This window comes from Haliotis cracherodii, unplaced genomic scaffold, assembly GCF_022045235.1.
Source record: "Haliotis cracherodii isolate W230 unplaced genomic scaffold, xgHalCrac1.p SCAF_13, whole genome shotgun sequence".
Classification (NCBI taxonomy): Eukaryota; Metazoa; Mollusca; class Gastropoda; order Lepetellida; family Haliotidae; genus Haliotis; species Haliotis cracherodii.
The window spans coordinates 26,009,241-26,032,984 of record NW_027266268.1 but is presented as its reverse complement, the minus strand read 5'-3'; the positions used below and the strand labels follow the sequence as shown (position 1 = coordinate 26,032,984).

Here is a 23,744-nt window from a genome sequence, read left to right as displayed (position 1 = left end):
AATTAAACATCATTTCACCTCACCTCACCTCACCTCACCTCACCTCACCTCACCTCAACCTTATGAAAGGTGAGATGGCTCACTTGCAGCAACAGATGGGGTGGAGATGATTGCCGTTAGGAACGATGTTGTGAAACACAAGCTGTGCTTGCTTCCCCATGTGGGGGGATAAAGGAGGTACCTCTACACAGCTAAATGCATGTAGGGGAGGGGTGTGTGTACACAGGCTGTCTGGTGCAGTCTGGGATATGGATTAGCACTACTGCCTGACGAGCCCAAATGCTGATTAGTAGGTTTGACTTTCCATTGAATCAGTGTAATGCTCTTGTGGCGTGCTTGACAAAAAGTGTTAAGATTACCTTGATGGTGTGTGGACTGAAGGTCAGGGAAACAGTGAAGGTTGCTGCTTGGGTCATGATCATTTTTGAATCTGATGACTTCTAAATCTTTTGTTTTTGAATTATGACAAGGCCTAGTCTGTCTGACAGTCCGGAACCATTGTATTGTCCCTTCCACTCAGTCCTTCTGTGATGTTATACCCTAAATGAAGCAAGTCTAGATTTTCCACAGGTTCAAGAACTACTGTGGGTTTCCTTTTCAATTTAAATGTAGTTTCTATCAAACTGATATATTTTCACAGGGTTAGAAATTGGCACTAGTCCTGTAGTTCTTGCCAAACTGTTTAAAAATAGTTAAGGTATCATAAGGACTAGTAGAAATATGCCATTTTTATGTGTTTTGCTATTTGTTATCATTATAAGGACTAGTGGACTAATAATGTTAGTGTCTACCACTGTTTTCAGAGACTAAGCTTTAGTCTAACAAGGACCCCGAAGACCTCACAAACTGTTGTGAGAGGCACTTACGATAGATTATCATCAGTGTTCTAAAAGTCAGGGTGCCCTTTTCCATGTTGTCAAAACCCAAATGTTCAAGATTCCTGAATAAGGGATCCCCAGATAAATGCACTATAACAGAAACCTTCAAGCACCCCAGAGACCACCTTAATTTTCTGTCGTAAAAACATCTGAGCATCTAGATCAGGTGTAACATTTGATTTCAGAAGGATTATTAGGGACAGTGTGGCAGTTCATTGTGATTAAAACATTGATAATTTATATCACAACAGACAGAGTAACATCTTCCTTGTATTGCAGGGTTAGACCTTATGACAAATTGTAAGGACTAGCAGCTATGCCCCCAAAACTAATTACATTAAACTAAGGACGTTGGATTTTTACCCAAGCATTAGGTGGCTTTTTCTTACAAAGATGTGTTAAGTATATACGATTCTGCATGCGTCTCAATCAAGCTACTCTGGAATTATTTTTCCTAAAGCAAGTCCAGTTGTAATTCAGTTCATGTAAGTTTGGCACCAGCTTTGAACGTGGTTTATCTGGATGCCTGCCATTGTCATGAAAAAAACAACAACAGTTAATTCAATCAGGAATTTGTAATCAAAGCACCAAAGACATCTTTGTTGTTATTGCTTTAGAATATTCCAAATCTTGCACAGCCAGGTATGAAAAATTGATCTCTTATTAAATGTGACTGTTTTAATGTTCAGATTTATTTGAACATTCCAAGTTTTGTAAAGCCAGGTATGAAAAAGTTATCTCTTATTAATGCGACTTTTAATGTTCAGGTTTATATTGTCTATTTCTGTTTTGGGTAATCCATTGTGAAATGTGGATTATTTTTATCAGTTCCTAATCTTCACACAGAATAAATGATGATGTTCCAGCTTCTAGTTCTATCCAGACAGATGTGTGCAGCTCAAATGAAAGAATTGACACAGTCCAAGCATCCATCTTCAAATAGCCAAAGACGTACTGTCTGTAGCACCAAGACATAAAGACACATATCCCTTGTCCATTAGTTGCATCTCTTAACACATGCTAAAATGAAGCCCTCCTGTCGAAAATGACAGATCATCAGTTTACAAATATACAAATTAAACACGAAAGGAGATTTGCAAATGTGAGCGAAGACGAATACAAGCTACGGTAATCTTGCTACAGAGGAAGGGAATCCTTTAAGCTTGAAGTCCCTGAAGAAGAGCCCTCTTATCAACACACGTCTCTGCAGAAAGCCTGGTGCGCACAGGTGTTTTTGTTAGGACGCCATGAACTCTCTCATCCAAACAATACTAGTCTGTTGTCACTGGCTTGCTGGTCTGCCAGTAGACTTAACTTTTCCTCAGATCTTTTCTTGAAATTGTGTGTGAAAATGCTTCATATCATACAGACATGTCACAAATATCAGATTTTTTTGCTGAACTGACAATTTTGGAAAGAGAGTTTACATTCATTATCATGGCTATTTAGTCTAATATATTTGTGTTTTTAGAATAATTTCCCCGAATATAAAACCTCTATTACATCATCGCCATAAGTGCTCTTATTGAAGTTTTTCAACAGAAGCCCTCATCATTGATAACTATCCATAAATAGTTGTGCAATTAATAGTATCTTGCTGCCCATGACTCCTGTGCAACAATCTGCTGACTAGATGCAGATAATTAAGTAGGTTTTTAAAATTAAAAGACATAATAATGTGTTTATGTTGATAGGTGACACTTTTAGAGTAACATTTGATTGGCGGGGTGCAGGTTTTACTGAGCTGATAAGGAATAATCATGCCCTTTAGTACTGCATGGATAAGTGCATGGAAAAAGACATGGAAGCAATCTGTGCAATAACTTTTGAGCTAGTGGCCCGAACTAGCATAAAGCACCATATTCAGATTTAGTGTTACTTTATGAACTATTACTAGTTGAGCTTACTGGACCTAATAGGTTAATGTCGCACACTGTGGATCATATTTCTCGTTGTGACCGCCTCCATTGTCTAGTGGTATTAAGGGGATAAAACAAGGTGCTGGTTGTAAGCTATTGCTCCCTTGGGGATTCCGGGTTAGAATAGAACCTGTGCTGGCTGAAAGCTATTACCCCCTTGGGGATTCCGGGTTGGAATAGAACCTGTGCTGGTTGTAAGCTGTTGCTCCCTTGGGGATTCCGGGTTAGAATAGAACCTGTGCTGGCTGAAAGCTATTACCCCCTTGGGGATTCCGGGTTAGACTAGGATCTGTTCTAGTCGTATTTGGTAATTATTTACAGGCCACCATCAAATAGCTGGTATATTTCCGGGTGGGCATTCAACACAGAAACATGATCATGGTGGCATATGAATACACATTGTCAAAGTATACTTGTTCCCCACTGATGAAGTGTAGTTGTGTTTAAATAAATACACACTGTCATAGTCAGAGTCCCACTGCTATGGCATTGCCGTAGAAAATAAATACAATTGCTTTTTTATAAACAGACGAACAGCATCTCTTCATCCTCCCAATCGCAGTGTGCTGACGATGGACCACTTCTACACATTGGTCCAATATTTGAACAGCGGTTGGCCATCATGAGGTTTACCTTTCCCCACTCTGGTGCCATATGTCAACTTTTCCATTTGACATAACTTTGAAAAAGCCATTGCCGCCCTTCCTGTCGTACTTTTCTAATTTTTATTCTAAACAACACTGAGATTTGAGTGAAAATGTTGTGTGTGTGTAATCTTGGACCGATGTCGGCTCAACCCAGCTTTGGGGGACCGGAGCAGCTGGTTTGGATGTACATCGCTGCAGGGTAGCCGAGCTTCTAAACCCGCTCAAGAACCATCTACCATATGCAAGATTTGTAATTAAAATCAGTTGTGTATCTTTGCTGTTTGGACCCACCCAATACAGCCAAAACACCTTTGTTCAACATGGAGAATGTGTCCTGGAGTTACGATGTTTTACACAACAAACATGACTGTCCTTGGACAAAGATATTTGGGTTGAAGCATCAAGTGTGACCACAGGCTCCTTGCATGACTGACCTGGTGATGGGTTGGTTAGCTTGTGCCTGGGGTCATAAGTCATGATTCACATCATTGCCTAGCCTTGCTCCATGGCTGTGCTGAATGACAAGTCCATGGGTGTATAGTTATTATATCCTTATAGGCAAGTCTTGATGAGCGGATAGTACATCAATGAGCAAGTCTCTTCTAGGGACAACTTGTTCTTATTATTTATATAATCTAGAAATTATGATTTCTGAAAGTTATTTCCTTCAAGACTTGCGCAAGTCTAATTACTGCTGTCACGGCACAAATATAGCCTTCTCATCAACTCTGGACATATTTTCTCAAGTTGTTTTCATGCTTATTATTCACACATTTTGTCTGAAGAGTTCTGGCTGAAAATATGTTTGATAGATAGAAGAAGAAGAAAGAAGAACATTTTCTGAACTAAGTGCCCACTCAGAGCAATGCAAACATTACAGTAATAATTTGGCACATATAATAACATGATATGCAATTTGAAACAGGTTTAAACTCAACTCAACTCAACTCAACTCAACTCAACTCACCCTATGTTCAATACATGGTAACTTCAGGTCTTTCTCCCAGAATTACCAACCCACCATGGTAGGCTGACATATTGTCAAGTGAGATCGGACAACACACTGTCCGTTATTGTATGACTCTATTGTAATACTTGACCAATACTTCACAGCCTTGTGAATCAACACTACCTGATGGACAGATCAGAAGCATGTTAGCACTGTGGATTATTTTTATATTCCCAGAGCGATACAGCTTTTGTTTTAGCATAATCAACATTGTTAAAGGAGGCCAAGACAAATATGGGTGACCAAGTCAAACACCTTGCCATACATCTAGTATGGCCACTGGGGGTCCGAGTGAAAGTGGTCGTAATGGCGGAGCATCCTGACTATGTGTGGCCTTCAGCCAATACAATATGGCTGGTTGCACCATGCTGAAGCCGATGGGCTCTGGAAATTTGGTACACCTCGCAGGAACACACTCCATTGTCTGGCCACTATTGGAATGTAGTCCACACCTGCAATTGTATTCAGCCAGATGATATTCATTCTCTGTTGTCCTTGCTTCTTAGCCAGGCATCTCCAGAATGGAGTGGAAGTATTTGGTGGCCATTGGCTGAACAATCGAAAAGGAAAAGAAATTGTAGATAAATAGAATTAATTTGTAATTTTGTACCGATTTAGAAATGCCTGAGGAGTTTGCATGTTCAGAAGAGGGGAATTTGAGAGTCACTTGATGCCATCATATTGATTTTGTTGCAAAGTCATTCTTTGAAATAATTAATTGAAAATTTTGGTCCTTGTACCTTATTTCTGAAGGCTATTTCATATTGATGCATTTCGATAGTTGTCTGATTTGTGTGATTCCAACAGTCATCAATGCTGTTGGAGCCAGAAGAAATACAGTTATAATGTTCCAGAGGTACATATTTTTTGTTGATAAGAATACAGAGTTACCCCGGATTACAATGGGTTTCATTGGATTACCTCAGGAAAGATTCGCTACAAGAGGTGGGATAGCCAACCCTAACTCACAACTAACCCTAATGGTCATCAATGGTATTAACCAGAACACGATAAAGGGGTGTTAACCGAAAGGCTTGTAAGGGATGTTAACCAGAAAATTATAAAGGGTGTCAGGGATTTACCTGGGTCCATCTACTTTTGGCTTCTAAAGAACTCAGTAATAGATTTTGGGGGCCAAGATTTTCTGGATGTCAAGCCATTGCGCATGATCAGAAACTTTTAGCCTGTTATAGATAGGGATTCTAATGTTAGACTGAAGAAGTTTCCCTGTGACACCTTGAACTTTTCAGTGTATTTCTTACGAGAAAAGAAATATCACTAATATGTGACATGCAGTCTGCAATGTTGATAAGTTTATTGACACAGTCAATTTTTCTTCCGTCCAACAGGACTCACAGTGAGTATTATGTGCGCCCATTCACAATTTGTATGCATGTAGGATGCTATACCTTGCATCCAGTAAAACCCTGGGGGGTTACCCATAAGGATTGTAAATGGGGGTTGACCCTAATGATTGTAAAAGGGTTCTTGATTGGACAGGGAATCTAAGCGCTAAGGATAGTTGGGTTGAGATTAAGATGATATTTCCGATATTGATTGAGATTGCTTGTGGCTTAGGTAGATGGCAGACTCCATAAGACACTGTAACCTACATTGGGACACTCATAGTGCCTGTGCCAACGATAAGCCCAACAGTTAGCTATCATCGTGGTTTCAGTGAAACCCTTGAAGATCCGGGGTAGAACAGATCTTCAGCAACCAATGCTTGTCGTAAAAGGTGACTATGCTTGTCATAAGAGGTGACTAACAGGATTGGGTGGTCAGGCTTGCTGACTTTGTTGATGCATGTCATGGATCCCAATTGCGGGGAGCAATGCTCACTCACTCACTCCAGCTTGTTAAAATACAGGCCATTTATTGATAAGGGCAGTCTTTTGATTTTGGAAACCCTTCCGATGCAGGTGACAATTACTACACTCTGTGATCTCTGTGTGGACTGACACAGTACTCAATCAGGTACTACTCCTGGCTATTTGATAGGCTGTGGGAGAGCCCTGCAGGGGTAGGTGTGTTTGATGTAGGTGCAAGCCGTCATGGCGAGGTGACAGCGTGTACTCCCACTGATTGATTAATGGTGTCCTCGTCACTGCACACCATCTTGAAGCTGGTCAATTCAACTATTAGCTGACCAACTCACTCATTTTCCGATCTCATTCTTGAACAATAATGACTTGGTATAGCCATTTATAGCACTAATCATTGGTTAAGTATATTTTTACTATTGAACCATGCCATTTCAGGAGTGGCCAAGTGCATATTCCTTTCTGACTACTGGACTAGATTCTTAGTGAAATTTTATTTTGTAATTGATATAATTTGTAACTTGTGAGCCCTGGGTTACAATGGGTCACGTTGAAGGCGATAACGGCATCGGGTGGTCAAGCTGGAATATAGCTGGAATATTGATGAGTACGTTGTTAACAACACTTCACTTTGTGAAAGGGAGCCCTGCTTTTGTTCAATGTTTAACCAAGTTGAGCACTGTCTCATCCTGTGTGTCTGACTCCTAGTTAAGCACACATCACATATTGACTCATTTCAGAAATTAGTCATTATTCCTTGTACATACCCTTATGATGCTTTCACAACTAATTCAACAACAAATGTATTCAAAATCAGATTGGAACAAACACTTATCGATCTCTATAGTCTAAGACTGAGCTCACAATTTCACTATCCCCCAAAATATTCATGATCCCCCAACTCTTTTGGTTCAGTATATATACATGTATCCTGTATTGAGGCATGAGTGAGTGAGTTTGATTTTAGGCAGCTTTTAGCAATATTACAGCAATATCACAGTGGGGGACACAAGAAATGAGCTTCACACATTGTACCCATGTCGGGAATCGAACCCGGGTCTTTGGCATGACGAGCAGACGCTTTAACCACTAGGCTCCCCGACCACCCCTTATTGAAGCATGACATAATCATACTTGAATATAGTCGCAAACTGCCGTAGTGAAACCCAAATGTCTGCAGCCTTGATGTTCCTCAATATTGCTGTGAGTGTTATGACTTCAACTGAGACCACATTGATATAATCATGTAATTGTTGTCATTGTTTGTTTCAGAAAACTAGTGAAGAGTTATCAACCACGGAAGAAAGAAGAAGATGATTATGTGTAAGTATGACACGTGTGGAATTGTACTTTGTTCATGCCAGGAGCCATGCTCTGATGGTGGGCTCACATACATTACAATCATTGTACCCCTGTGTGACATGTATTACCTATCATAATCTGTGTAACAATCATCGTCTGTCAGCTGTCCGTTTTCCATTTCCAGAGCAGAACTCTTAAACTGTTGAATATTTCTTGCTATACTGATCAGTCTAGTGGTAAACGTCCTTCCTACACCAACTTGAACCGTCTGTTTGGTCAGATTATCAGCTCCATCACTGCCTGTCTCCATTTCAATGGTGCCCTGAATGTGGATTTTTAATTATTTATTATTTATTATATGATTATACTGAAAACAAGGGTAATAGCTTGTCATGAAGAAAGATTTTTCAGTTGTTTGAAATTATTTTAAAACCCATCCAGGACAGTCGGGCAGGTGACCCATCAGTGTTTCCTGCCCATCTTCAAAGTTACCTGCCCACACTCAGACATAATAAATAATGAAAAATCACCCCAAACAAAATATGAGACAAATAGTGTCTGGATTCAGTTGAAATAATGCAACCAATTACTGGAGAATCTACAAGGAGTCATAATAAAACTGAATACGAAAGTAGTCATATATTTATGTGCCAGAAAGTCAGGCAGGTGGAGGAAAATTTCATGCAGCCCGGCAAAAAGGTTACCAGCCACGTGCAGGCAGTTATTTCGGACACTGGTTGTTAGGAAGATAGTGTGGAACACTCAGCTGCCATGTCAAGACGACCATGAAGAGTAAATACTACACTGAAACATACAATGGAACTCGTTGTCATATCGAAAGGTTTCTGTCACCTTTATTCCTTTGAAGAATTCATTATGACTTTCCAGTTGAATGTCAATTCACAAGGGACAAAATCTAATGAAATCAGTATATGTCTTTTAGAGGTCTGGTGGGATGAAGTAAAGCCAATATTCTTGGAAGATTTATGGCCTAAAAGACTGCAGTTTTATCCATGGTTCCGTCTGTTCCAGTGTATTGATCGCAAGTTCAACAATTAGCCGAGTCAATCTCATGGCAGGAACAACACGATTTTAGACCTGATTGGGTTGCTTTATTAAAGAGTGGACATTTTATAGATGGTGCCAATAACCTGACAGATTTGAATATTCGTGCAGAAAAGTGTTGGTTTGTGGTTTAAGATATGGCTCTTGCATATGAGCGTTTCATATCGATAGAATGTAATCGTGACATGATACCCAATCGTATCAACACTATTTTCTGCTAGATATTGACACAATAATACTTTACGATCTGTTACCTTGACTTTATGTGAAAACCATGTTAGATCACGTCATAGAGATGGGGAAGAGAGAGACCACTTGAGATGCCAGGCGATGTTGCATCTTCTGCCTGAAGCTGACACATTGGGATATAAGTGAAATGCTTTTTTAAGGGGGTGGCAAGCTGTTCAAACTTCGTTGAAACTAAACCTTTTGGATAAGAGTTACTAACCAATTATATACCCCTTATAAGCTTAAAAAAAAAAAATGTAATATAGACAGTAAAATGTGGACTTCAATGTAAATTTTCGTTCTTAGTAGGGTTGTGGTTCGAGCAGGATGCATGATATGCCAACTTTGGTATGCTTTTGAAGTTTAAATAGACAATCAAAAGCTATGGCATATTGATAGAGCATCAGTCTGGAAAGTGAAAGGTCAGTGCTTCGATTCCCAGGCCATGTCATAACAAAAGACATTAGAAGCGGGTACTTTGTTATCAAGCCTGACACTTGGCTTTTCACTGCACCTTTTTGAAACTAACACGTTTCTTTAAGGCATATTCATTAGACTTGCCAGTTCAGCTGCCTGACTTGAGTTTATCTGAATTTATACACTGATCCCACACTACACAACTCACCATGGCATAATCACACCTCACTCTACACAACCCCAATACAGACCCCCCCACACTTGGGGATAGACACGACCTCTTGTCGGTGGTCAGGTGATCAGGTCAGGTGGTCAGCCTTGCTGACTTGATTGATGCATGTCATTGATCCCAATTGCATGGATCGATGCTCATGATATCAATCACTGGATTGTCTGGTCCAGACTCGATTATTTACAGACCGCTGTCATATACAGACTGTTGTCATACAACATTCCATGTCGGACCTACCTAACTCAACTCTGTTACCCCACATCACACCATCACACCACCACACCACCACACAACCACACCATCACACCACCACACCATCACACCACCACACCACCACACCATCACACCACCACATCACCACAACACCACACCATCACACCACCACACCACCACACCACCACACCATCACACCACCACACAACCACACCATCACACCACCACACCATCACACCACCACACAACCACACCACCACATCACCACACCACCACACCATCACACCATCACACCACCACACCATCACACCACCACACCATCACACCACCACACCATCACACCACCACACAACCACACCATCACACCACCACACCATCACACCACCACACAACCACACCATCACACCACCACACCATCACACCACCACATCACCACACCACCACACCATCACACCACCACACAACCACATCACCACACCACCACACCACACCACCACACCACCACACAACCACATCACCACACCACCACACCACCACACAACCACACCATCACACCACCACACCATCACACCACCACACCATCACACCACCACACCATCACACCACCACACCATCACACCACCACACCACCACACAACCACATCACCACACCACCACACCATCACACCACCACACAACCACACCATCACACCACCACACCATCACATCACCACACAACCACACCATCACACCACCACACCATCACACCACCACACCATCACACCACCACATCACCACACCACCACACCATCCCAACACCACACCACACCACCACCACATCACCGTCACCATGCTGTACGTGACAACCGACAGTGGCACCACTGAATCAGTATTTGTTATACTTGATGATAACACTGCTGACAACAATTTGCCAGCAGATGGGTTGCCACTCAGTCAGTATTGATGTTTACTTTATGGATTATTCAAATGCATTAATCAACTTTAACATTGGCCATTAACACCTGGTGTTGATATGGAAGTCTTGTTGACTGATGCAGATACAGGAATTGTTCTGATGTACTGCTCGGTGTATTGGGTACAGCGGGTGTCAGATGTATGGCAGTATGTGAGTCCGGTAATACTTAAACAGTCAGAATACTATTATGTAAAAAAATGTGAATCTGCTATGACCATATCGATAAATTTTACAACTTCTGGTCAACATGTCATATGCTTTTCATGTAATTGTTGGAATGACCTACATCCAATAAAAATGTAAAGGGAAAAAAAAAAGGATAGAAAGAGGCCTGTCCCCAAGGTCACATGGTCATCTAGCCCATGTTAAAAGTACAATAAAATAAAGAAAGGGGCGTGTCATCTAGCCCATCTAGCCCAGTTGTCTAAGGCGCCGCAATTCGTTGCACGGAGTTGCATCCCTTGGGCATGCCAGAAAGCTATGATTGTGGGTTCGAATTCTGGTTTGCCCCAGTTATGTTTCTTGGTTTGTCAGCACCGAAGTGGTAAATGTCTAAGACCTGCATCACTTCGAGCTTTCCTCCCACATTAAGCTGACATGCTGTGATAAAACTGGAATGCTGTTAAAAGCGGTGTTACGCCCAATTCACTCACTCACTCACTCACTCAAAGTACAATGATCTCTAGAAAGGAGCGTGTCCCCAAGATCACATGGTTATGTGGCTGAGAATTTGACCTCATGGAGTGACCACAATTGGCTTACCTGTTACAATGTTGGTGTGTACTTTAAAAGTTGAAGATGGAAGAAAATAAGAAACAGTACTTGGTCATGAACATTCTTATCAAGTAACCCCTGTCGACCTACTTGTCTATCGGTCCCTAGCAACATGCAGTCAACAGTCATAAGGCCATTTCACTTTATTTTCTTGTTCACTGAACTGTTGTGATATACATCCTGGTGTGTTAGCAGCACTAGGTGTCAGATGTCAGTATTGCATGGCCCACTGCTGATCTCTGTAGGATAACCACAATCTCTCCATCACACAGGTGATCACAGAGCAAGCTTATTCTGTTCATTACCATATAGAATGCAGTCACAGGAATGGCAGCTCAGATAAGGAGGCACCCATGCAAAAGTCATGTAAAGGGGTCGTGGCACTTAGATGACCAGTGGTCAGCTGTAATTGTGACCATAATGGTGAAAAGGGGGCGTGGCACTTGGATCCCAAGTGGTCAGCTGTAATTGTGACCATAATGGTGAAAAGGGGGTGTGGCACTTGGATCACCAGTGGTCAGCTGTAATTGTGACCATAATGGTGAAAAGGGGGTGTGGCACTTGGATCACCAGTGGTCTCTTGTAATTGTGACCGTAATGGTGAGAAGGGGGCGTGGCACTTAAATCACCAGTGGTCAGGTGTAATTGTGACCATAATGGTGAAAAGGGGGTGTGGCACTTGGATCCCCAGTGGTCAGCTGTAATTGTGACCATAATAGTGAAAAGGGGGCGTGGCACACGACAAGCAAGTGGTCAGCTGTAATTGTGACCATAATGGTGAAAAGGGGGCGTGGCACACGACAAGCAAGTGGTCAGCCAAGAAAGGTGGTTGTGTTAGTGGTATGTGAAGGTTATAAATCAAATATGATTCATAATCTGTGTCATGTTAAAAACAGATAGATATCTATCCACAGTATTGTTGACATTGTAGTCACAATTGTGTTTGAAAATAAACAACATGGGTTGTAGTGAAAATGCAGCTAATATACAGAATAACCGTATTTATTGTACAATTGCTGAGGTAGATTTCCAAACAGATAAGGTATGCAGGTAAACTGCATCCTGCTGGTAATCAGAATAAACATTTTACACCTATTGTATAGTTCGGCTTTCCCATGTGAGTACAATGGTATAAAAAAGGGGGCGTTTCCCCGAGGTCACATGGTCATCTGGCCCATGTAAAGTACAATGATATAAAGAAAGAGGCGACTCCCTGAGGTCCTGATTATCTGGCTGAGAATTTGACCTCATGGAGTGACCACAATCAGCTTACCTGTGACAGCCATGTGTGCTGCGGATTAGCACGTACCTTGCCTCATTATGTTACAATGTTGGTGTGTACTTTAAGAGTTGAAAATGGAGGACAATAAGAACAGTTGATGATGAATATTCTTATTAACCCCTGTTGACCTACTTATCTATTGGTCCCTTTCAACATGCAGTCAACATAAGGCCACACCACTTTATTTCCTTGTTTACAGACAAGCCTTCCCACAGTTTGTATCCTGCCTCTTACCATACTAGGGCTGGTGGGGTAGCCTAGTGGTTAGAGTGTTCACTTGTCATCCTGAAAGGTGGGGTGAAATGGGGTTTAACGTCGAGTCCAAGATGATTGCACTTATATCGCTGTGTGCGAGCGTGCACTCACACTTGTACTAGTCAGGACTAATGCAGATTTTATAGGGCTAGCCCACTGAGATACCATGCTGTAGTTTTAACATGAATACTCCACTCAGACGCAGTATACTGACTCCAAACCAACTAGTCCTTGTTTTAGCCCCTTAATGCCAAGCACCAGGCAGGGTAACAACAAGTACCATCTTTTAACTTCTTTTGGTATGACGCGGCTGGGATTGAACCCCAGTCTTGCTGCTCTCCGGTCGTAGTTTCTACCACAAGACCTCAGAGGTGGTCCATCTTGAAAGGCCAAGGCTGGGTTCCCCACATGCATGTACAGTATCTGAAGCCTATTGTTGGTGTACCCTCCTGTGATATGGCTGGAATATTGCTAAAAGTAGTGTAGAACCCACCTCACTCATTCTCACCAAGAAGCTCTGAAAAGCCTTCAACTGGCCTGATATGCTTAAACAACCTGGAAGACAAGCCACGTAACACCCATATCATGTCTAGCTGCAGTCAACCAGAAACTGCTGTCACAGGTTTTTGTGTTGAAGATACCTCCTCCTCCTCCCTGCCAGGGCAGATAGTCACCCGAAGCTCTGTGCCTTCTACATTATTACCAACTCCAGGCTATGATAAGAAACAGCTGGTGAACCTGGCCTGGCATCCAGTACAGTCTCCACACCGGCGTAATCATAAAAAGCAATTTAATCCTGTTTATCTTGTGTAGTAGGCTGGTGATTAGGCAATGCTGGCTTCTTTCGTCCTCTTTGTTGATTGTTTTCATATGAAATAAAACACACGGGCTTTAGGTTTTGGTTTTGATAGATTGTGATGGTGTAATCAGACTAAGTGTGTGCGACACAAAGAAAATACATGATTGACAGAACATTACCATGATTACAGGAACATGCAATGCTTTGTAACAGTGGTGCAGTGGAGGTTTGAGCTTTGGCCTTCAGTACCCTGTGTTGTATGAACTGACTAATTTGGCATGCTTGCCATAAAAGGCGACTATGCTTGTCGTAAGAGGTGACTAACGGTATCAGACTCACTGACTTGGTTCATGCATGTCATCGTATTCCAATGGCTTGGATTTATGCTGATGATGTCAATCACTGGATTGTCTGGTCCAGACTCTTATTTACAGACCGCCGTCATGTAGCTGGAATATTGCTGAGTGAGGTGTTAAACAACAAACAAAAAGGACTATTTTGGAGATTGGGTGATCACAATGGCTGCTACATATGAATATGGGCTGGAGACTTCACTGGGCTGAAGAGGTGTAATCCAGTAAAACATACATTGTGAGTGATCTCAGAGAAACAGGTTTAAGAACTAATTCCATGCCCTCCTTGTCATGAGAGCTGACCTGGCTGAGTGTCAGTATGCCCAGTGGCATGGATTGGTGCTCATGCTATCAACCTCTGGTTTGTCTAACCTTCAGTTTATTACAGACTGGTAGAGGTGTAGTATTGCTATCTGTACCATGCAATAACTTTCACTTACTGACTCAGTCACTGCTCCTGCTTAGCAATAAATGTGTTAAGTATGTGAGGACAATTAAACACTGGCTGATTGTTCATACCAAAGTTTGTAATAATACAGACATGGTCAAGCACTTGTCTATTACCCTATGACTTGACCCTATGCAGCGGTAGAAACTAACAGTTTTCGTCCACTAGTCCTAATAATGATTACATCTAGCAAAACCCTTAAAAAGGGCAAGTTTGTACTAGTCCTTATGATACCTTAACTATTGGGCAGTTAGTCAAGGCCAATTTCTCACACTGCTATGACAGTGACTAAGTAACATTCCATCTTGCATCTAATCATCAATAGGATCTTTATTCTTCCTGGAATGGCTTTGACCCAAAGGAATGACACAGACAGTCCTTCTATACTGACATCTCACCTGTGAAGGTGTAACCAGTATCTATAGCTGCCCCAGTGTGTTTATCTCGTTCCTAGCTGGCTTCATCTATGGCAACTCTGCATGATCCTACCCACCTACCTGTGTAAAGTTGTGTTTCCTGGCAACTGTCCGGAGGTGTGGGTGGGGCTGTGTATTACCCCCTCCCTCCCTCCCTCCCTCCCAGGTGGATGACATCCCCTCTATATACCTGACAGTCAGGTAGGGACTCCAGCTCTTTCTATCCTGTAGTCTTTTATCTCAACAGCTCTTGTCGGGTCTGAAGAAAATCCGTTTAGCCATGTGATGCTGGTTTGGGGAAAACAGGTCTTATTTTACGTGGAAGGAATACTTCAGCCATGGCATGCTGGTTTTGGGGAAAACAGGTCTTATTTTACATGGAAGGAATACTCCAGCCATGGCATGCTGGTTTTGGGGAAAACAGGTCTTATTTTTCATGGAAGGAAGACTTCAGCAAAGGCATGCTGGTTTTGGGGAAAACAGGTCTTATTTTACATGGAAGGAAGACTTCAGCAAAGGCATGCTGGTTTGGGGGAAAACAGGTCTTACTTTACAGGAAGGGAATACTCCAGCCATGTGATGCTGGTTTGGGGGAAAACAGGTCTTATTTTACATGGAAGGAATACTGCAGCCATGTGATGCTGGTTTCGGGGAAAACTTTACAGTGAAGACCAAAATGGTCCTACTTTAACAACAAACATTACATAAGTAAACAGCTGGTGGCTATTGTAACTAATCCGTGGGTTTGTGTTTCAGGTTTACGTGGTCGCGGGCGTTTGTGGACATGGTGAAGGAGCTGCATGACATCGCGGGCCAGCATGAGATGGTGGCTGAGAACCTGCAGGGCACCGTCTTTAAAGACCTGCAGGCTCTCATCGGGGAGCTCAGACAGGAGAGGAAAAGGGTGATTGCTTGTTTCAGACTCAGTTTTAGTAGGGGCATGGGGTAGCCAAGTGGTTAGCATTGGCTCGTCATGTCGCAAGCACAGGTTTGATTCCCTAGATGGGTGTGATGTGGGTTTCTGGTTACCACCACCATGATATCGCTGGAATATTGCTAAGTGTGGCGTAAAACCAGTCTTAATCATAACACAGTCTTAATCATAACACACCAAATTTTGTATTTTAAAATGAAGCTGGATGCAATGCAAATTAAGAACACTTAGAATGTCTGGTTGATCATTGGTTAATTTACCCCCCAAATCCTTTTTAAGTTGTTTTATTGACAGATGCACACATTAAAAGATGTTTAAAAATGGACTATTGTTTTCATGCTTTTACAAAACTCATAGAAACCCTATTGTTTATAATTGATACATATAAAGAGGTGTCATATAGACATTAGTTATAGATTTCCAAATGGTGGAGAAATCCATCCCTTACAGGCCTACTTCCCAACCTACAGGGATCAACCAAACTATAGGATATGTACACACTTAATATAGAAATGGCCACACATTTACGAACAGGACACAATCCCCATAAAGCGTGTGTGATAATGATTAAAATCTGCCACATTTTCATGTCTTAGCTCCTGTGGGGTGTTGATGGATGTGTGTTTATCATTTCAGCATTTACATGAAGGAACAAGGATTCAAGATTCACTTAAACAGTCATACCAACAGTTAGATAAGGTGAGATGCATGGCCGTGACTTCTCTGTGGGGAGTTACCAACAGGTTGGGACACCTGAGCAAGGGGAGACAATTGGGAGTACTGTTAGATACCAACTTGTAGAATAAGTACAAGGCTATGCAAGCTCTATTTTCTTAGGTGTTTGTCTCAATTACATATGCCATGTGGTTGCCTGCTTCCGTGTTCTTGAACAAAGAGAGGTAACTCTCAAAACTGTGTGTCAGCTATCACAGTTCAGCGGTAGACACTACACTACTTGAAGTGATGTTTGTGCAGAGGTGACCCGTGAAGATCCGGGGTAGAATAGGTCTTCAGCAACCCATGCATGCCGTAAGAGGCGACTATGATTATCGGAAGGGGCGACGTAAGGGATCGGGTGGTCAAGCTCTCTGACTTGGTTGATGCATGTCATTGTATCCCAATTGCATGGATCGATATTCATGATTTCAATCACTGGATTGTCTGGTCATTTAGCTGGAATATTGCTGTGTGTGGCGTTAAACAACAAACAAACAAACAAAAATTGTGCAGAGGAATTTGTTTTAAACAACTGATCAGAGTCATTACATTGCGTGCAAATATGACATCCGGCATTTCTTGAAAGTAATTAATGCTTTCAAATTGTAGTAAAAATAAATATGACATGGTCATTTTTGTATTGATTGTATATTCTCAAGTGAAGAAATGTAGATTGATGCAATATCTCTGAGTTAAAGGTATGTTGTGTACTGTTTCTGAGGTATAAGAATAACTTTACATGGTGTTGACATTATGTTTACACCTTTCAGTCAAAACGACAGTACGAAAGGGCTTTCAAAGACAGTGAAAAGGCTCTAGACAATTACAGGAAGGCTGATGCAGACATCAATCTGTCCCGAGCTGAAGTGGAAAAGGTAATTATCACACTGTGTGTCAGTCTTGTGTGAGAAGAGCTGGAGCTAGTGTAGTGGGGGAACCATTTTCCTGTCACAGGGAGGCTCCAGGTTTGTTCCTCAAGTGATACAATGAGTAAAGCACTTTTAGTCCTGGAACGTAGGTAAAAGTGTTATGTTTATACTGTTATCAGCTGAAAGTTGTGAAAATTTCCCATGTTTTATTTCTTAACTTTGCAGCATCGAATTGTGATGAATACGAAGGCTTCTCAATGTGAGGATTGCAAAAACGAGTACGCTGCCCAGCTCCAGCAGACCAATGCTCATCAGAGAGAGTATTATTCCACCGGCATGCCACAAGTATTTCAGGTAGTACATCCGGCTTCATCATTCACAACATACCGTGAACTACAGTCATAACCAACTCAAAGGGACCACTTATTTAAGATTGTTATAACCGTAGTTCGTTATAAGCATATATGCAGCATACACAGCTTATGGACAGGACAAAAAAACTAACTGTTCGTTATATCCGTCAGTTGGTTATAAACGTCTTGGTTATAAATGTAGTTTACTGTATGCAATTTGTTTGAGCAAGGACCTTTTGTAGCTCACCTGGCAGCCTGTTCACAGTCCTGTTACTAAGATTGTCATAAATGTCTCATAGTGAAAAAGATCTTATCTAAGCCCATTCTTGAAGCTGTCTTAGTGCTACGTTTCTTGAAGCTGTCTTAGTGCTACGTTTCTTGAAGCTGTCTTAGTGCTACGTTTCTTGAAGCTGTCTTAGTGCTACGTTTCTTGAAGCTGTCTTAGTGCTAAGTTTCTTGAAGCTGTCTTAGTGCTAAGTTTTTTTAAGCTGTCTTAGTGCTATGTTTCTTGAAGCTGTCTTAGTGCTACGTTTCTTGAATCTGTCTTAGTGCTAAGTTATCTTAAGTTTATTACCAAAATTATAACAGTCATGCGCAATTAAGTAAACAATGACTTGCGCATGCGTGTGATGTCCCATTAATCTTTTCTTGAAACTACACCCGCTATTGTTTATGTCAACACGACCGACCAATCAGATTAACTCTTGAAAAGGTAAGAATTTATGGCCTACCCTTGCCCAAAGCAAGCTAACCCTAAGGACCGAAAAGATATGTTGGATCGTAAAAATGTGTTAGTTTCCCTAAAACCGAAAAGGGGTGTTGGATCGTAAAGATGTGTAAGTTTCCCTAAGACCGAAAAGGGGTGTTGAAGGATCGTGAAGCGAGAGTCACTGGAGTAGTATTGCGAGACAGCGGTCACACTATAGCGCAGTAATTGAGCGAGATGGTAGAGATCAGCCTGCACCCGGTAAACTACATCGTCCCTTTGACCATGAGTACAGCGTATGAAATATAGTGAATTGAGTGATCTCCTTATCAACTATGTACAGCTGGATGACTCTCTGTTTGAAAAGTCTATGAAAGAATATTCCTTTACGAATGATGTTGAAAATGTTTAAGGGCCAGCACATTTAAAAATGGTAACTCGGGTACCCGGGTCGTGGGGGTAACGAGTAGGACCCGGGTACCCACAGGACAACCCAGACTTGTGGTTAGTCACGTGATGTATTGTTTAAAGACAAAAATTATCTAAAACTCTATGGTTACGCTACAAGTCACTAATGTTCGCATTTCTTTCTGACTATGCACCCATTCTTTCGGACTATTGTTGAATAAAGATATAACTTAAGTCAACTTTATTGTATACATGACCAGATTGTTTGATACCTGTATCTAAATACGTTTTGCCAATTGGACATTTTGTACCTGTCTCTTGAGATCCACAGTGGGTACCCGTGTAGTAGAGGGGTGGGTACCCGGGTAGTAGAGGGGTGGGTACCCGGGAAATGGAGGGGTGGGTACCCGGGTAATAGAGGGGTGGGTACCCGGGTAATAGAGGGGTGGGTACTTTGTAGTAGAGGGGTGGGTACCCGGGTAGTAGAGGGGTGGGTACCCGGGTAATAGAGGGGTGGGTACCCGGGTAGTAAATTTGGACTTGTTCCAGTCCTATTCGACCCAAACATTTTTGATGAAGCAGGGAGACATACACTTGCAATATCAATTACAAAACACAACCAGTCCAACAGAAGCTTTTACTGCTATCACACCGAGTTCCCAGAGATTAAGTAGTGATAGATGAAGCCTTCATTTATCAAGGGAGGGCACTTGTGGCCCACTCGTCTCAGGCACCGCAATTCACTGTGCAGAGTTGCGTCCCTTGGGCTAGCCAGAAACCTATGATTGTGGGTTCGAATCCCGGTTCGCCCCGATTATGTTTCTAGGTTTGGCAGCACCATACCCATGCTTGTGGGTTTCACCAAAGTGGTAGACGCCTGATACCTGCATCACTTCGGGCTTTCCTCCCACATTAAGCTGACACGCCATGATATAACTGGAATACTGTTAAAAGCGGTGTTAACCCAACTCACTCACTCACTCATTTATCAAGGAAAGTATCAGCTTGTAAAACATGTTTGCGACTATATGTCATACACCATTTGAAAGGTCTAATCCTACTGTTTATGAATATGAAAGTTATGTCATGTTTATCACATTACTTTAAAAATACTTAATTAATAATTACTTATATAAACTATCAGCCCAAGAACAAATCTGTCGGACGTCAGCAACCCATGCTTGCCGTAAAAGGCGACTATGCTTGTCGTAAGAGGCGACTAACAGAATCGGGTGGTCAGGCTCACTGCATGTCATGATATCTCAATTGCGGGGATCGATGCTCATGATATCAATCACTGGATTGTCTGGTCCAGACTTGATTATTTACAGACCGCCGTCATATAGCTGGAATATTGCTGAGTGCGGCGTTAAACAACAAACAGATCAAATAAAAAATCTTAATCAACTTTTATGTCATATTACCCTTTCATCTTTTTACAAGTACAAGCTTATTTGTGTGTGTTTCAGGGTTTACAAGATATGGACGAGAAGCGAATCAACCGCCTCCAGTCAGCTATAGGTCAGAGTGCAGAGGCTGACAGGAATGTCATCCCCATCATCAACACCTGCATCGACGGCATGCAGAAGGCTGCAGCAGCCATAAATGCAAAAGAAGTGAGACTTCAATACAACCATGCACAATTGTTTAATGTCTGAATGTAGTGTTGAATATTGCTAGTAGAGAAGAATACATTTATGCTTACCAGGAAGTAGATGACAGAGTTAGAGTCTTTGTTCGTTTGTTTCTTTGTTTGTTGTTTAACCCCACACTCAGCAATACTCCAGCTGTATGGCGGCGGTCTGTAAATAATTGAGTCCAGACCAGACAATCCAGTGATTGATGTCATGAGCATCGATCTACACAATTCATCAAGCAAGTCAGCGAGACTGACCACCTGATCCCATTAGTTGCCTCTTACGACAAGCATAGTCGCCTATTCTGGCAGGCATGTGTTCCTGGAGACCTATTCTGTCCAAGCTCTTCATGGGTACAGACTGCTCTTCTCCCCCCCCCCCCCCCCCCCCCCCCACACACACACACACACATACACACTCACACACACTTGTACGTCGCTATTTAAGTGCTATACTTTTGGACGTGGCGTTTACTCCATTTCATCGGACCTCATCTTATGTTTTCAGGATTCAAAGATGGTTATCGAGAGGCACAAGTCAGGGTTTCAGGTCCCCAGTGACATTCCATTCGAAGATCTGAGCAACATGCAGGCCACCGAAAACTCGAACCACTCCACACCCAAATCAGCGCCTTCAGACATGAAAAATACCTATAAGACATCCACTGTTTCTGGCAAGAGTCGGAAACGAGGGGGAATATTTGGTTTATTTCAGTCATCAAAGGTAGGTCATGTTCAGATTGTTGGTCTCTCTACTAACATATTGGTCATTTTGAATTAGCATATTAACAGGAGTGTGCACTGTTCTTTTAGGAAGCACATGTACTACCAACCGAACATAAGGGAACGATGCACTTTGCTTTGTCTGTCATACAGACCTGAAAACAAATTGATCCCATACAGCCCATGCTGGTCTGTAATATTTGGCAAGTCTAGATTACTGCAGTTTCTCAAAATGAAGTCCCTGGGCTCCTTTTTGTTGTATTTTATTAAGATGATAATTTATCTGTAAAATATTTTCATTTCAGAGACTAGATGTTAGTCCACATTTTGTTGTAATCCTTTAGGTAAACTAGACTCAGAGATTCTTTTAAATGTAATGACTGTGACATCTCATCTCACACATCCACTGATTTTGCTGGTGTTTTCCAAGCTTTATTTCATGTTGGCTCATCTAGACTTAAAGAAACTTTTGAAGTGAATAGGGCATCCTACATATCTGTTTCAAATCCTGTGTTTGAACCTTTGACCAAAAGACCCACATAATACAATATCCTACCGTTGCCAGCCCCCTTTTATTTCACAGATGTAATTGATCAGTAAGTATTCAGTCTCAAGCTGTGTGTGTGAACTCACAAAATGTTAGCAGGTGGTACACTATGAGGAACGCCAAAATATTTCGCCCACTTTATTGTTCCCTTACTCTGTGTTGGTAGTACTGCTAGATTGTAAGATGTGTTTTTGACTATTGTAGGGCGAGGTGTTATTGTCAGTAGATGTGATTTACAGGGAGGGAATTCGTTCTGTTTACAATGAATCAACGTTTGTCTTACTTTAAAAAAAAGACAAGATGTTTATCCATACTATAGCAAATCTTCTTTATTCCTAATATTCTTAACTATGTGTAGGCAGCCATATGCCACTAACCCAAGCTAGAGTGTTTGTTGCATTGGCAGATAGGCTAGATTATAATACAGCTTTCACTGTAGAGACTGTGTGGTATGCACTCGGATGTATTTCACAACCTCTTGCATATGGTCATCTGACCTACTGTATCATGTGTAAAGTGAATATTTATCATGCACTTCATTGTACGGTCTACTCTAGGTGTTACTTTTGCAGATTCTTTTTTTAATTTTTTTAAAAGGTTTTTATTTAAACATTTGGGGCGTAATGGAGTCATTCCTACAGATATGTTGTGCTCAGTTGTTTTTACCATTATTCCCAATTTGTAATTATAAATATGTGGAATTTCCAAGTTTGTTTTCTAAAGATGATTTGTCTTCTTAAACATTGACTGAACATTTTTATTAACTGTTGCTGCAGAAATCTCAGGTCTGTTTGATGGCAGTTAGACTAGATGTTGGATGTTAGTGAAGCTCCTGTGTTAGATCAGTTGTCAGACATGTTTCATCTTGCCTCATCGTCGGCTTCATCCTTCAAGGGCACATAACGTTCATCACATCAATTCACATGTATTCACATGTATTCTCATGTCTCACGTAGCAGACCTTTCACCGTAGTTCATTTTCATGAATTGCATACATCTTTCCTGACAACTGATTTAACTCAAGAGACGTATTAATGTTATGACGCTTCCAATTTTTCGTCAGGATATATTCTTTTCGATTTGAGTGCTTGGTGTCTGACTGTTGACTCAATTTGTTTGTAGGTTTCTCTTCAGTGTATTTGTGTGAGTGTTAACAACCAACAGAATTTCTCGGGAGAATTTTGTACCAAAGTTTTATTTTCTAGCCAGCCGTTATTATTTGTTTTTCCTCATGTTAAAGATCATTGGATTATTGGTATGTAAAGAATGCAGTCCTGTTTTCCATCCTGCATTATAGTTTCCCCTGAGTTTCCTGTCTAGTACCCAGTCCTATGTTTTCAGCATGGCATGAGTAGGTGTGTGAGTAGTTGTGCTGCAAGCAGTTTGACAGCGTCGGCCAGATGGGGAGGACACCTTGTGTTCCATGTAGTTTTGTAGCATCCGAATAATGTCACATTACTTTAATTTTATGAATGCGTTTTTAAAAGCTATATGGAAAGATAGCTGAGGTAAGTGTATCTCTGTGCTGCCTTGATATTGACATGTCGCCATGCACAGCTACGGGCTGTCCTATCGTGTTTACCTAATAGATTCCCGATTTGGAACATCGGCACTAACAACCCTGCCGTATGTACATGAATCATAACCCCATGAAGACCACAAGACAATTTGCTTCCTAATAGATTTGCCTTCAAATATGTGTACATCTATTTTCCATCATGCAGCTTTCCATGTACTTACCGGGTATGGATCCTCGAGAAGGTACAGATTTATGGCTGTCATCGTTGAGAGCTATTGCAGATAAAAAATCTTTACCAGTCCGATTTCCAACTCCAT

At 41.6% G+C, this 23,744-nt stretch overlaps 1 protein-coding gene across 1 annotated transcript in view; it reads left to right on the top strand.

Annotated features, from left to right (window-relative positions):
• The first annotated feature begins 3,581 nt into the window (after nt 1–3,581).
• LOC139458550 (cdc42-interacting protein 4 homolog) overlaps nt 3,582–23,744 on the top strand; it is a 30,150-nt gene continuing 9,987 nt past the window's right edge. The window contains exons 1-8 of the mRNA XM_071239979.1: nt 3,582–3,643; nt 7,549–7,599; nt 15,772–15,919; nt 16,586–16,648; nt 17,437–17,541; nt 17,761–17,889; nt 20,472–20,618; nt 21,147–21,362. Of these exons, the coding sequence (XP_071096080.1) occupies nt 3,582–3,643; nt 7,549–7,599; nt 15,772–15,919; nt 16,586–16,648; nt 17,437–17,541; nt 17,761–17,889; nt 20,472–20,618; nt 21,147–21,362 (921 nt within the window). The remainder of the gene's footprint in view (nt 3,644–7,548; nt 7,600–15,771; nt 15,920–16,585; nt 16,649–17,436; nt 17,542–17,760; nt 17,890–20,471; nt 20,619–21,146; nt 21,363–23,744) is intronic.